Source organism: Hippopotamus amphibius, chromosome 4 (assembly GCF_030028045.1).
Source record: "Hippopotamus amphibius kiboko isolate mHipAmp2 chromosome 4, mHipAmp2.hap2, whole genome shotgun sequence".
NCBI classification, from domain to species: domain Eukaryota; kingdom Metazoa; phylum Chordata; class Mammalia; order Artiodactyla; family Hippopotamidae; genus Hippopotamus; species Hippopotamus amphibius.
In genome coordinates, this window is record NC_080189.1 from 159,648,933 (window position 1) to 159,664,470 (window position 15,538).

At 41.8% G+C, this 15,538-nt stretch overlaps 1 protein-coding gene and 1 non-coding gene across 11 annotated transcripts in view; both read right to left on the reverse strand.

Annotated features, from left to right (window-relative positions):
• The window catches only part of ENTPD5 (ectonucleoside triphosphate diphosphohydrolase 5 (inactive)), a 34,531-nt gene that overhangs the window by 4,031 nt on the left and 14,962 nt on the right, over positions 1-15,538 (reverse strand). For 8 of the 10 annotated variants that reach the window (XM_057733847.1, XM_057733841.1, XM_057733843.1 and 5 more), the window contains 13 exons: positions 13,402-13,474; positions 11,286-11,570; positions 10,561-10,640; positions 8,391-8,534; positions 8,120-8,195; positions 7,793-7,828; positions 7,395-7,483; positions 7,014-7,093; positions 6,254-6,315; positions 5,167-5,268; positions 4,326-4,469; positions 3,562-3,618; positions 2,717-2,832 (listed from right to left, as the gene is read on the reverse strand). In XM_057733847.1, coding sequence (XP_057589830.1) covers positions 2,717-2,832; positions 3,562-3,618; positions 4,326-4,469; positions 5,167-5,268; positions 6,254-6,315; positions 7,014-7,093; positions 7,395-7,483; positions 7,793-7,828; positions 8,120-8,195; positions 8,391-8,534; positions 10,561-10,640; positions 11,286-11,502 — 1,203 coding nt within the window. In that variant the 5' untranslated portion in view covers positions 11,503-11,570; positions 13,402-13,474. Of the gene's footprint in view, positions 1-2,716; positions 2,833-3,561; positions 3,619-4,325; positions 4,470-5,166; positions 5,269-6,253; positions 6,316-7,013; positions 7,094-7,394; positions 7,484-7,792; positions 7,829-8,119; positions 8,196-8,390; positions 8,535-10,560; positions 10,641-11,285; positions 11,571-13,401; positions 13,475-14,847; positions 14,915-15,538 lie in introns of those variants that run through there. The other 2 variants (XM_057733848.1, XM_057733850.1) reach the window with 2 other exon arrangements.
• TRNAG-UCC (transfer RNA glycine (anticodon UCC)) lies at positions 2,153-2,225 on the reverse strand. Its single transcript has one exon. It is a non-coding gene; the product is annotated as a tRNA-Gly (tRNA).

The window sequence follows — 15,538 nt, forward strand, 5'->3', positions numbered from 1 at the left end:
GACCTTTTAGACAGGCTTCTGAACTCTTCCCCTAGTCCTGAAACTAAACCTAACAGGAGTTAGCAATAGATAGAGGGGTAGGAAAGAACATACTAAGCTTCTCAATTCATACTTCGTAAGCAAGTTTTCATCTTCTTAAGACTAGTTAATTACCAACCAAGGCATATGAGGCATTCTAGGCCAGGCTGTGACTCAATTAGTCCAATGACCTTGGGCAAAAGTTTAGACTCATTTCCTCAACTACATAACAAGGGGATTAGATTAGTGTTTACCAAATTGTTTTCTTCAGAATCCTAGGGCTTCCTTGACAGTGCTTCCAAGGAGAAAGGGAGGCAAAATGGTGAAGGAGTTTCAGGCCCCCCACCTCTGCTTCAACCAGAGAGCTTCATTTTTATCAGTTTTACTGGAATTGTGCATAAGCTATTGTTGAATAAAGATCCACCACCACACTCACACCCAGGTTTGTAAATCAGTAAACTGGTTTTAGTCTTTCCTTCTAGTACTAACTTCTTATGACATAATACTTCTGTGTTAACCTGATGAAATTTACTCTATAGTCACTGTGCCAAAAACTGAGAAGAATGACATGTAAATCATTATCCTGAGATTTACTCTGTGACACCTGAGTCAAACTGGGAGTGCCCTCCCCCTCCTTATCCCCTGAAATGTTCTTCCTCTGTCCTCAGGACCAACAGTCTAGGGATATAGATGCCAAAGTGAATCGATCTCTGGGACAGGGGACTACCCACCCCTGATACAAATTCTGCTGCCACTGAAATAAAGACTAAAAGGATGCCAGAAATGGAAATGGCAGAAAATTGTCCTTAAATGCTGTGGTTATTGTTGATGCTTAAGTAGAGAGAGTTGTTAATTTAATATGTATTGAGGGCTTAGGATGACCTCTCTTATCCACAAATCTATCTCCAACTGGTGTGAAATGCCTACACTAATGATTATACCAATATTAATGACTTATGTGCCAGGCACTGTGTTTTATCTCAATTTTCATAACAGCCCTAAGAATTAGGTACTCTAAGGATCCCCGTGTTTTGAATGAGGAACCTAAAAGTTAGAGAGAGGAAGTAAATCATCTAAGGTCACAGAGCTAGTAAGTTTGCAGAATCAGAACTTGAAATCAGATCTGATGGACAAAAGAGCATAGTGCTTTAAACACTAGGATATACTGACTCTACTGGCAAGTAACTCTTTAAATGCCAATATTCTCGGCAGGTAACACATTAAATCCAAATACCTTTGTACAAATGAATTTATGAAATCTGTATAAGACAAGAAATGGGGAAATATAAACTCATCTGGAAACCAAGAAACAGGAAAAGGAAGTGACACAAGAGGAGGGAGCTTCACAAACAAATTACAATCTCTACTTCCTTGACCCTGAAAGTTCAAAGTTGCTTTGTGCCATAGCTCCTCTAACAGACTGTATGCTATTTGAGGACAAAGATTTTTTGTCACATCTCCTCTAACAGACTGTATGCTATTTGAGGACAAAGATTAGATCTTAATCATCTTTGTAACTATAATGTGCAATTATTCAATTATTGTATAGAAGATAAGATAACATCAATATATGGGATGGATGAAACTCATAAGATGTGTTTGGAATAGATAAATAAGTTACTACAGATAAAGTCAGGAAGACAAAGAGGGACCCAAGACTCAAGAGGCACACACAAAAAACATACGACATACTGCACAAGGCATTCACTACTCGTGCGGCCTTAAATAAGCCACTCAGGGTGATGCTCTTTGGCAGTGGTCCCTCATATCCTCTGCCAAACAAAACCATTAAACCATCTAATGGGCTAATGAGTGAGCTAATGCTACCGGCCAGTGTACTTGCCCCTGTGTCCCTTTAAATAGAGCAAGTTTGTGTAATGGCCCCAGGAAACTTCTGTGCTTGTGCTCCCTTGATCAAACTTCAGCTACAATACTTGTAATCACACTATTGGCGGCAGAGAGAGGCAGGACATATGAACCTAGGACTCAGGAAGTACAGCACCTCCAACTTGCTTGCATCCTATCCTGTGTGTCCACCTATCCCATCTCTTTCCCCTTGCTTCTCACCCTGACTCTTGTGGGTTTTCTGTTCTTTTTTTTTTTTGGCCGCCCCACGCAGTAGGCAGGTTCTTAGTTCCCCAACCAGGGATCGAACCTGTGCCCCCTGCAGTGGAAGTGCAGAGTCCTAACCACTGGACCACCAGGGAAGTCCCTCATCCTGACTTTTGATGTTGATTTAAGAAACCATGTGACTTGGGCATCTTAACCTGGGCTGCAAGCCTTTCTGCTCTGTGACCTCTAGGATAGCTTACCTGGTAATATACAGTTGACCCTTGAACAACAAGGGGGTTATAGGTGCAGACCCCCGTGCAGTCGAAAATCCACATATAACTTTACAGTTGGCCCTCCATATCTGCAGATTCAACCAACCACAGATTGTGTAGTACTTATTATTGAAAAGAATCCATGTATAAGTGGACCCAGTTCAAATCTGTGTTATTCAAGGGTCAACTGTACTTGGAAGCTGCCATTGCATCAAGGTAATTTCCCACATCCATGGTGCCTTGTCCAAACCTTGAATAAAATTACCTCAAAATTCCACCTACAGCCACTCTGATTACTAAACAAGTTTTTAACTCTTTCTTCCCAACTCCCAAATAAGAGGACTGTTATGTGATGCCAGTGTCCTCTCTCTTACCTGTAAGATGGTGCTTCCTGCAAAGCCAAAGCCATCCTTCAACAAGGCTGTGATGTAACTGAGATCCATGCACAGGAAAGGACTGTCAGAGGTGAAGTTTTCCAGGTTATCACACACTGGAGGTGAGAGAAAGAGAAGAGTGGAATTCAAGTCTGCAGCCAACAAACTTGAGGTGTGTGATTTTCTCTCAATATAGACTGAGAATAAACAAAGCAGAATCCTCTATTCTCCTTCTACCAGATGCTTGGGAGCCTTGGAGGCTAGAACTGTGCACTGACAGCCTCTGCAAGACCCCAGCTCATCAAGAATCTGCACATTTCTGATGTGACATCTTATCTACTCAAAGGTACATGGTTCCTAGTTTATTTGCTATAACATATTTCTATGACTTCTTGTTGGGGCTTAATTCAACTAAGTCCTTTATATATTATTAGTGCTGAGGCCCAGAAGACAGGGAAATACCAGTTAGCCTACTTCAGGGCCACTGGATAAAAGCAATTATTTGCATTTTTGATGGACTCTTTCAAGGAAGCTTCTGTGGCTATTTTCCATATATTCTGGTGCTCAGTGTTTCATTACCACTGATAAAACTGTTTAATTTAAAAAAAAAAAAGGAAGAAAAAGAAATGTAGAAAGAAGAAAAGGTTTTCACCACTTCTCCAAAGTCTATTGTATTCTCATATTTTTCTTTGCCATTTAATGCTCTTAACTCCTGGCAAAGACCGGAAACCAGCATTCTGAGAGGCTTTCTGATGGGCTGAGGCCCATGAGGTCACTTTAAGGTCAGTGGGGTTGGCAGGCACAGCCTCACGGCCTCGCCTTCAGTGGTTTCCACTGACACTTACCTTCCCTTGCTTTTCTTTCAAAATCTTCAACTTTTAAAACACCTCCCTTTTCATAATCTGCAATGAAACAGAACAGTAGTTGAAGTCAAAAAGCCTTCCAAGAAACACAAGGAAATTTATCCTAGTGATACTTATAATAATGAAAAACTAAAAATAAAATCTCCAACATTAAAGAATGGGATAAGCAAACATGACAGATCCCTAAAATATAATCTATGCAGTTTATTTATTTATAATATATTTTATGTTATGTATATTTAACTACAGCTAAAAACCTGGTCCATTAAAAAGGGGCCATTAAACACATCAGAAAATAAGAAGTTAATTCACATCTTAGGCCACGACAGAGCACATATATACATGCTCATGGGTACACAAAATGTGTTACTATCATAAGAAAAAACGTTAAAAAGGGGAAAGAGGAAACTTTGGGGGTGAATATGTTCATTATCTTGAATTTGGTGACAGTTTCATGGATGTATATATGTCAAAACTTACCAAACTGTATACTTTAAGTATATGCATTTTATGTCAATTATATCTCCATAAAAATGTTTACAAAAGACTTCATGTATATTTGCGTAGGCCAACTTCTAGCTCCAAAAGATTCTAAATCATATTCACTCTTCCACTTTGGTGACTTGGAAGAAAAGTACGGTGACCACCTCAACAAAGCATTTCAAACACTCCTTTTGTCCCTTTCCTTTCCCCACCGCAGCCTTGCCCAGTTTCCCCCCCTGCATTGATACCTGGAGATAACTTACCAATCATGTCTGTGTCAACAGCTCGGTCGTAATAGTAAGAGAAAGCGTAGAAGGAGCTTCTCTGGACCTCATCTGGCTGATGAAGTTTTCCCTGGACCACCCTCAGCACTTCAGCATAGCAGGGCTCAAAGCCCACCTCCCCTGCTGGGGCAAAAGGTGCACAGGGACAAGGTGAGAGAGTGAGAGGCAAGCTGCTGACGCCAACAGAACAGCAGGAGGATCAAGGCGAGCTGAGGCTCAGGACCAAAGGGCTTACAGACAAAGCGCCAACTCCTGCAGCCTCATCCCTCTGGAGAGCCAGTACCGGCTTCTCCACACCGGCTCCCCTCCCTAGCCTGTGTTTAAAAAAGCCACAGTAGACCTCGACCTGCCACCTAGCATTATGTTTCATGGCATTTATGAGAAGTATGCAGAGGCTTATCTGCTTCCTTCACTGAAAAAATCAAGTTTTTTCCTTGAGTTTAAGGTCTATGCCTTTTATAATACCTAAGATCAATTATTCTTCCTATCGTCTCAATTCTGTAACTGAGATAGCTAAACATTAATTGAATCTGAAACAGTTTCACCCTGCTGAGGGCAGAGACCCTTAATACATCAGACCCAGGGTAAGAAGCGGTTTCTAATGGACCCACAAGACTTGGGCAGGGAAAGAGCTGAACAGAGTGACAGCTGCCTTGTTCTCTGTCACTTCACACTACTCCTTGGAGGCACACCAACATCTATTTGGAATTAGTTCTTGGAAAAGACTAGCTTCTCTTGAGCTCTGGAAAAAGTTTCCCATGGGACTTTTCCAGACTTCTACTCTAAAAGTAATTTCAACCAGTGAAAAAATGTCACTTGCCTTCTTGGTTACCACCATACTGGTACTTCACACCCCCAAAGATCCACTCTGCTTCCAACCACCTCGGTAGACAGGCACTTCGGAAAGTGTGTCCATCAATTCCTGAAAGAAACCAGACCACAAAGTAAGAGACAAGGGTGTGAGAGAGAAGGAGACAGGAAGGCAAGAAGAAGTCAGTAAAGTTGAAAGGAATTATCAAGGTGGCTGGGCCTTAAAATCGTATGAAATTAATTCCACGACTGCATCCTATAATGGGAATTCTTAACTCAGGGTTCACAGATGGGCTTTGTGGGGTTGATGAACCCCCTGAAACTACAGGCAAACTTTCATGCATATGTCCATTTGGCAGAGGGGTCAATGGCTTTCATCACATCTCAGATCTAAAACCTACAATGGAATAAGGTCCCTCCTTTCTAAAAAAAGGGAAAAACATACTGTTCTACTTTTCTCATTGGCTGTTGTGAGGCTTAAATAAAATACACTTAAAAATGTAAACTCGGAAATGCTATATAATCATCACAATAATAGTTTACTGTGAACCACGAGCCATACAAATTAAATTAAATGCAAAATCTCTTTAAGGTGAGGAAAGGGGCACAAAAAGGTTAGCTAACTGGCCCCGAATCACGAGACTGGGACTGACCCTAGTTCTGCCTGACCCCAAGAGCTGAGCTCTTTACCCCTCTACCGCCTATGAAGAAAGGAATGGAATTGTTCAGTTATTCCACCATGCAAGTGGACTGCTGCTGCCTGCACCTCCCACGTAAAACGAAGGGCTTGAGCAAGCTCCTGACAAATTTAATCCTTGAGTCTTGAATTTCTGCAGACACTTCAGCCTCCCAGCCACAGACCGTTCCCCCTATACCAAGAGACTTTATGCTGGAAATGGCTAATAATATACACCAAAACATCTGACCTCATAAAGTAGATAAGGGATTTGCCATTATTGTGTCTATTATACAAAATATGCCTCCTACTTCAGCATAACCCTTTCTGCCACAGAATCACTGCCAAGGTGGGGAAAAGGCAAGCTGAGTATTGGCGTCACTCTCACCATACCCCAACCAGCACAGGTACCCAGACGCACCTTCCGTTTCCAGGGCTCCCAGGGTGGCTAGTCTTGCAGCTTTCAATCCAAATCCCAAGTAACTGTAAAACACAGGATTGACTAATTTCATGTGGTCCTGAATTCTCTAGCCTACAACTCCCTCTTCCAAAAGTAACATGGTTTCTCTGTCTCCCTCTCGAGGGAGGAAAACCTTGTTCTCTGTGCTCCATTCATTTCATGTGGACAACAAGCAGCAATTCCTGCACAGTTCAGATCAAGGCCATGCAGTAAGAACTCTCCACAGCTATGATTTAAAGGCCAGAGACAGTGACACTTCTCAGGGTCCCAACCTGGGAACCATCCCCAGAAAAGCACTCATTATCTTACCAGCCCAACTGTGATCAAATTCTAGGCTGGATTTTGAACATCTGAAGGTCAGCTTAAAAGGAGCTGACACAAAGATTTAGCTGAAACTTCTCTGAGTATCCTCTCTCTGGAGAAAACTTGACTCATGTTACTTTTATATTACTTATCATTTACTCCTTTACATTACTTTTCAAAAATCTTATATTACTTTTTACTTTATTACTACTATATGTTTTTGAGGCCAAGAATGGAGAAACCTCTTGGGTCCCTTAGGCTTTGATAAGTGGCTTGGATTTCAGTTAACAGGCCTTCAGGGACCGGCAAAGACTTTGTAAGGCTGGTCAGATGCAATAATAGATGTGAAAATGCTTTGAAAAGTTAGGCGAATCATACAATGTGAAATATTATTATTCCTCCATGTCCCCCTCCTTACCTATGTGTATAGAGCTTGTAAGTGCTGTTAAACATCTCAAAGGAAGTGAGGTAGCCCCTAGGGGTTTGTTCCAGGGTTTTCTGCAAAACAGAAAAAGCAAAAAGACTATTCAGGATCCACAATTATCTGAAGATGCTATTACCAACATCCCCATCCCTTCTCGCAAAAAATCAGAGATGAAGGAGACAGATTAAAAACTGCTAATCTCACAAGGCTTGATGAATCAAAGGTACTCTGAACAGTAAGTTCAGTTGGTCATTAATTGACTCTACTCAGCCTTTGTGGTGGAGCTGCTGTCTGAAATGGGGCACCACTTTCTTAGCACCATGACATGCCTGCCAAGTGGGCTGGTAACCAGACCTTTGTATGCATCTGACTCACCTCAAACTGGGGCAGGAACGTGATTTGGGTGGAGGCCCCCCCCAGGTCCAGGGTCCCCACGGTCTCCTGGCTGTGGCCATGCAGCTGACCTGTGAATGAGAGTCAGCTCTGAACATCTTCTGCTTCCTGGACAGCCCAACACTCCTGTGTGTGCAATTTCTCTCTGGCTCTTGTCATATACAGGAGGAATTCTGTAAATACGACACCAGTCCCCAGCCCCAAAGGCTGCCCGCAAATGCTAACCTAAAAGGACCCTCGCTGCAACATCCTGTCTTTCCTCCCCACCCTCCTTTTTATTAAACCAAAGAAAGAACAATACAAACAAATAAAGGTATTTCTGCTCCCTGACCACGTGTGAAACCCAGGTAAGGTCTTAGATAAACTTGAGATTGTATTACCTGTCAGAAAATTCACAGTAACCCAAGCTAATATGCCTAAAAAAGGAGAGAAAGACAAAGATGAAATCCAGAGCATTTCTTCCCCTCTTCCCTGGCCCCATCTTTGTTCTTTTTCTCTCTAAATTTCGTGGCTAAAGCATACATTTCCCTCTCCCCATCTTTCCATTTCCTGCTATCACCTTCCTCTTGCTTATCTGTTCTCCTTATTTGTTCTCCTTAATTAGTTCCTTTTTCTTCAGCACCCCATCCCTGTTTCCAGTTCCCTTAATAAGATCTTTTAACCCTGACCCTCTCTCCCCCTATAACATACATCAACAACTCTCCCACCTTCATAGGATCCATCCATGATGCTAACACTGTCATCTGGTACCAGGAAAGGTGACTTCTTGAAGATCTCTTTTACCTGGCAAAAAAAGAAAGAAATCTGGACTCCCTAAGGCAATAAAACAAATTTCCATATTTTGACTGTATTCTATAACGCTTAGGAAACTACACTCTTCATCTTCCCCAGTCTAACAGAATTCACTCCTTTTCCCTAAGAAACTAGAGAAGGAACTAGGCAAGTCATTATTGGTTTCTTGCAAAAAACAAAAACTACCTCAAAGAGCAGAGCCTGGGATTTCTCTTCTGGCAGTAAGCGCAGTCCCGCTGTTGCCTTCAGGACCACTGGTGTTCTCTTCCAGTGACTTCGAGGGACTGAGTCTTTGGCCACCTCTAAGAGTTCTTGAACTGTCTCAGCACCCTTCAAAAGAGATGATTCACGTATCCGGTGAACTGTTCCTTTAGTGCAGCTTGTTTAATCCCTCAGCATGCTCTGGGAGAGAACCAAGAGTGAGGTGGCAGACGGCTCCAACCCTTCTCTGCTCTGTAGAGCAGAAACTTAGAGAAGCAGGCTTCTTTGAAGAAGAAGCAGCCATTTTCATTTTGATTAAGTTATAATAAAAATGACTCTTTTACAGTGTGGTCATTTAAATTATTATTTTGTGTCTCATATAAAAATTAGCTTCATGGGGGAGTTCCCTGGTTTTCTAGTGGTTAGGATTCGGCACTCTTGCTGCTGTGGCCCAGTTAGGGTTTCAGCTCCCCAGTCGGGTTTCAGCTCCCCAGTCGGGGAACCAAGATCCCGCAAGCCGTGTGGCGTGGCAAGAAAAAGAAAAAAAGGAAAAAGAAGGGACTTCCCAGGTGGCACAGTAGTTAAGCATTCCCCTGCCAATGCAGGGGACACAGGTTTGATCCCTACTCCAGGAAGATCCCACATACCTCGGAGCAACTAAGCATGTGAGCCACAACTACTGAGCCTGTGTGCCGCAACTACTGAAGCCCACATGCCTAGAGCCTGTGCTCCACAACAAGAGAAGCTACTGTAATGAGGAGCCCGTGCACCACAATGAAGAGAAGCCCCCTGCTCGCCACAACTAGAGAAAGCCCGTGTGCAGCAATGAAGACCTAACAGAGCCAATCAATCAATCAATCAATCTATAAAAAAAGAAAAATCATATCTGATATTAAAGACTTCCGTATTCATTCATTAATATAAACATATTTTTAAAAAATTAGCTTCAGGCCAGAAAGTTGGTACAGTGTAGAAAACAAGGCTTGGAGTTAGAAGACTTGCTCGCTAGCCCTGTGGCCTAACATAGGTCACCTGGCCCTCCTGGGGCTTGGTGTCCTCAGCTGTGAGATGAAGATACCGTCACACAAAACTGCTGTGTGCATTAGATGAGGCAGACTGTATGGAGCTGTCACACAAATGCCAGCTGCAGCTGTTATTATGCTACACCTTTTATGACTGCTGCAAGGACAGAACACATCAGGTTCATTTTTATATTACACCTACATGCATGGTACACAGCAGCTGTTCAAATTATAAGTTAAAAACCATTATTTTAAATCCACTGTTTCTCTGAGTAAACATCTGTTCTAACAACACACTGCCTCTTAATCATTATAATTATTAGCAACCACAATTTTATTCTCCAAATGTCAAATCTGTTTCTAATAATATAGTGCTTTCAACAGCTCCTGATGTTCTAGCACATTTGCCATTTCCTAACAGCAAGCTGAGAAAATAAACATCCTCTCAGTTCTTCAAGTTCAAGCCATTTTTAACATCAGGTTTTCCTTTGGTTAATGATTACACTTGTAACACTGAACAATACCTTTATATATGCTACCGAAATTCAACATACTGCCTTATTCCATTTTATATGAGTGGGCTCTGACACGGGGTGTTGTTTGCTGTGAGAGCTCAGATGTGAAATACAGTTATGACAGAACTCTACATTCATCTTCTATCACTGAAGATTTTTGTTGTGATTGGTTTTGCCCAATTTCTAGAATATAAGCATGGTTCTGTGCTGCATAAGGGCACTCTGAAATGGAGTTCACTGGATCTACATTCCCTCAATTGCCAAGGGTATACCTCCTACCTTATAGAACTTCACAGCCATTTTCTGCATCTACATTAATTGATGCAGTTGACGACTTCAAATCAAAATTTTAAACAGTAAATACAAAGAGCGCAATTGCTTGAAAGATGGTGTTATCCCTGCATGGCCACAATCTATTTTCACATCTCCTTCTACCTAAGCCCTGGTGAGCCCAGGGTGTACAATTACTGTTATCCAGGAGATTAGCTGAGGACAGAAAACTGATCTCACATATGACCTCAGTATCAGTAGTGAACAGCATGAGATATTTAACAGCAGCGGTGTGGTAAAGTTATCAAGGCATTTGAGAATCTAAACATCTCATTGTAAAAAACTCACCTGCTTAGGTTGATCTACAAAAGCAGAAAGTCCTGGCTTCACAGACTCAAAAATTTCCCCTTCCAGAACCGGAAGCTGCCCTATGTTGTCCATGGAGCAAAACAGAAGAGAGATGGCTGATTATCAAAAGTTAATCTGTTTCTGATTCTGGGGTCTGTATTACATTAACCTGCTATTTCCCCAAGCTATTCCAAGTCATCCCACCTGTGAGGAATGGCTTTGCAGGAGCACTGGGTAGAGGGATACAGGAGGACAAGTCATCACTGAGGGTCCCTCTGCCATTTCTCTGGTGGACACCAAGCTTCTACTCATCTCCTCAGACTCTGTGTGTAACTTGAGGATAGAACACTGAATATTCAGAAAACATTATCTTCAGGGTCCCCTCATCTCCCTTCCTAAGGATGGTAGTGATCTTTTTCTCAAAACCACTCTCAATATTCTGGACCCTGTGGTATTAACCACCTTTAGGGAAAAGGGGAGACAAACTACAGCTATACTTTTTGGACACGTGGGTTTCATATTACAGGCAGTTCAGATCTCTCTTAATTTCACATTGGATTAAAAAATATGTGTTCAGTTATAGCACAAAGCATTCTCTGAAGAAAGACATTCAGTCGCTGTAAGATTCTGTAATTGACACCCCACACTCTCAGCATATTTGTTTCTGGGAGGAGATGCTAAAGTATGGATTTACAGACTCTGGTGAGGGTACCAGGGGCACTTACCTGGTATTTTCTGCACAAAGGTGTAAACATGAATCCGAGTTCCAGTGCTCCCTGCATCAAACATAATTCCATACAAGATGCTGGCACTGACATTGATGGGGCACATGGAAGACAGGAAGACACCCTCAAACCAAGTCTGCTGGTCTCTGTGGAAGGCAGTGCTGCAAACACAGGATGCTACCAGCATGAAAAAGGCTGCCTTCTGGGAAATGGCCATTCTCTTCCAAGATGTAGTGAGTCTAGGCTTGTGTTACAGAAGCAGTGCTGCTAACACACCTGCAGTGGCTTTTAGGACAAAGACACACAAGGTTAGACCAGCTGGCCTTTTTGTTTACACTTGTAAAAGAAGAAATCCCACCCATTTCCCCAAGCTGCTCCTTCTCTATTCCTAATAACCAGCACAACAAGCTAGACTAGGGTGACATAGGCTCTTAGCACCTTTTCTGAAGGGTATCTGGTTACAAAAGGAAATTGGGATTTAAAATATATTTTCTCATGCTTTGCTTTTAATTGTAGGGTGGATCTCACATACTCAAAGGCTCTCTCTGCCACCCTGCTCCCAATGTTGAGTCTGATTTTTTCTTTCCATTTTGACAATTTTGTCTTTATATCATATACTAACACTCCCTCCCTCTTTCTCACGCTCTCTCTTTCTTTCTCTCTCTCTCTCTCTCTCTCTCTCTTTTGGCCGCACCATGGGACTTGTATGATCTTAGTTCCCTGACCAGGGATGGAACCCGTGCCCCCTGAAGTGGAAGCACAGAGTTCTAACCACTGGACGGCCACGGAATTCCCTATTTCTTCTTTTTGATTTATAAGACAGCAGCTTCAATTTCTGAATTAAAGTTGTAAAGTTACAAAAAAGTTACAAAGTTCCTGGTACTGGGGTGTTCACAGTCTTTAAAAATCAGGTCACCTGTGACCAACAATATTGCCAGTGGCTTGCACGTTCAAGTACATTTTCAAGAAATAAATCAACTTAATTCAAAAACACTTCCTCATTGCCGTGGCTTCTCTTGCTGCAGAGCACAGGCTCTAGGCGCGTGGGCTTCAGTAGTTGCAGCACATGGGCTCAACAGTTGTGCCTCACGGGCTCTAAAGTGCAGGCTCAGTAGTTGTGGCACATGGGCTTAGTTGCTCTGTGGCATGTGGGATCTTCATGGAGCAGGGATTGAACCCGTGTCCCCTGCATTGGCAGGCGGATTCTCAACCACTGCGCCACCTAGGAAGCCCCATTATGGTTTTTAAAACATCCTTCACAGGTTTAAGGCCATGTTATCTCCATAAGAACTTAGAGCAGATGGGCAAATTAAGACAGAAAGGCTCAATGACTTGTTGAAAGTCATAAAGCAGGTCAGTGGTGAGTTATGGCAAGTAACTGCCTGTATTTCTTCATGTGTCCTTAGCAAAGACAAAAAACTTACAGTGCTCAGCATTATTGGTTTTGGATTTGTGTATCATCGTAAGTTGGATACAAATAACGCAGAAAACCTAGAGTAAGGTGACACGGAAAAATGTCTCCTGCATAGGCTATATTTTCGCCTGGTATTAATGAAGAATGCCATATCTATCCTCTGACATTTAAGGCTTCCTTAACTGCCCCTACGTACTTTGCTCAAAACAGCTTTAGGTATTCTGATCCAGCTTTCACTTTTGAACTTCTTGTGTAAGTCATAGTTACTAGTTAAACAAGATCTAATTCCGAAGTCCTCATTTCCCAGTCCCTTTATCTCTAACAGAATACCAAGTATATCTATTAGGTATATTTGGAGTACAGACTGAGGATCCTTAATCATTCTCAGGTTTATTGATCTCCCAGAGTTTGTTTTATCAAATGCCTCCCTTCTCAGGTGACATATTACATAAAATAAAGCGAATTAAAGTTAATTGCATTTGGAATGTAAAACTATTTAAAATAACTAGAGTTGTTCTGAAGTACCTCAAAGGCAGAGTTAGAATTATTAAAAACACTTTTCAAGGCTGAACTTCTATCCTATAGCTAAGAATGAGAGCTATTGACTAAGGAAAGGAAAACTAAGAATCTCAAACAAAGGAAACTCAACTCAGGAAATCAACCACTGCAACAGGGCAGCTGCCTGGACAGATTCATACTCACATCTTAAATCACTCCCTTTGGCAGATTCTTCTTTTACAGAAACCAGGCTGGTCATGCAGATCAATCTAAAGAACTGAAAACAAAAACCACCTTTCAGATTCTGAGTATTAACAGATGGCTGCCTTGTCCAAAGTTCAAACCATATTCCATACTCTCAGGAAGTATGTTTAGGGGCTCTCCAGTCACCAGCCTGCTTCCACCACTGTGACTGACTCCACAGCAGCTTCTTCAGGGCTACTCATATTTTCTCTATTATTGTGGTTTCTGAAAAAAAACCTCTCCAGCTTCTATTTCCATTAAGCAAATATTTGTTTCTCTTTCAAAAGGAATTTCAAGGGGCAAAAAATGCATATGAGGTATCCGTTTTCAGGAAGTGAAAACTGCAGAGTCATACCAGGTGTTCAGTGTAAAACTAAACAGTAGATTCTAGAGAAAGCAAAGGATGAACACATAAAACAAACCTTCTGCTCTCAGCCCTTACCTTCTAATACCACTTCCAATCTCATTTTTCTTTAACATTAGCTACTTTAAGGATGGTATCAGAAAGCCTTACAACTTAGAGCATATAGAAAGGCGCCCTATTTTACATGACACCAGCCTATGTGGCTTGCTCATTCACTGTTAGTCTTTGCTCAAATGTCACCTTCTCAGAAAATCCTTCCTTGTCTACTATACTTAAAATTGCAACCCACCTGGTCACATGTACGTCTTCTATCTTCCTTCCCTGTTTATTTTTATCCACAGCACTTCTCACCTTCTAATACACTATATAATTTACTACTTCTGGTTGTTTTTTCCTCATACTTACCCTGCTCCCAACTGCCCTCACCCTTTGTGAGCTATATATGGGCAGGTATTTTTCTCTGTTCTTTTCACCGATGTGTTCCTGGCACTGGAACAATACTGGCACATAGTAGGTGCTGTATATATACTCTGAAGGGATGAACAGTGATCCAGTGACTCAGGGACTGGGTCTCATTTAATAAGAAAATAATAGCTGACTTCTTTCCAAAAGGAGATTAATTACCCACCCATTGGAAGATCATGATTCCAAACTTCCAAGGATGGACTGTTTCTCCAAATGTGTCAATTACATAAAAAGTTTTATACGCTACTCAAAATAACGTACATAGACTGGAGAGTACATAACAGTATATTGAAATCCACTCCTTTCAGAATTGGTCTCAATCTCTCTTGCCATCTCCTTATTCACTCCCAACAAAGTCCTCTCTTCAATTCTTTTGAGACTTTGGTACTAGCTAGGGTCGGTCACTGTGCCCGTCTCCTTCTAAGGTCTTTTCAGTGCATCTTTGTCTCTTTAGTAAATGCCAGTCCTCCTCACTCAGCCTCCCCAAAGCATCACACTCTGGGTTCCCTTCTTCCATGCCACCCAAAGCTTGACAGTCCACAACCCCACAGGACCTGGGTCCCCACCTGGGTGCTCACCTGCTCGTGTCCACCCGATCCCTGTGAATCCTTGCTTTCACTGCTGGTTGCCTTTCGCTCTTTGCTCCTATTTTAGCCTTTCTGAATCAAGCTGGCTTCGTGAGTCACATTCACCTTTGTGCTAGTTTGCAACTAACTATGTGGCAATTTGCTAACTCACTCCCTTCTGTATCCTTCACTCCTCTCTGATCCACCTTTTTTCTGAGTGTACATTGTCTGATTCATCCACTTTTATAATAGTTAAGTGCCAACTGGTAGAATTACTGCCTATAGGGCTGAAGTTGCTGAGGAACTGAATTCTGTGTGGTGGTTACATAAAAGATTATAATTAATGTTTTTACAACAATATTTAATAATGCTATGTTTACAATTATAAAATATGTAACTATGTAAGAATATTATTGGTGCATGTTTTTACAACATTAGCCCAATAGTAGAGAATTGAATAGCACTCCCCAACAGCTTCCATCCTTGAGATGAACTCAGAAGGCTGGCATTGAATTGTCTAATTAATAAGCATTACTGAGTGTCTAATATGTACCAGACACTGAGCTAGCTTCTAGATATAAAAGAGAATTCAAATACAGGCCCAGCTCTTCAGGAGATCTCATCTTACTAGAAGAAACAGACAAACCAAGAGCTATAATGTATTGTGGCAAGTTCTCTGACAGAACTATGCACAGGGTATGAC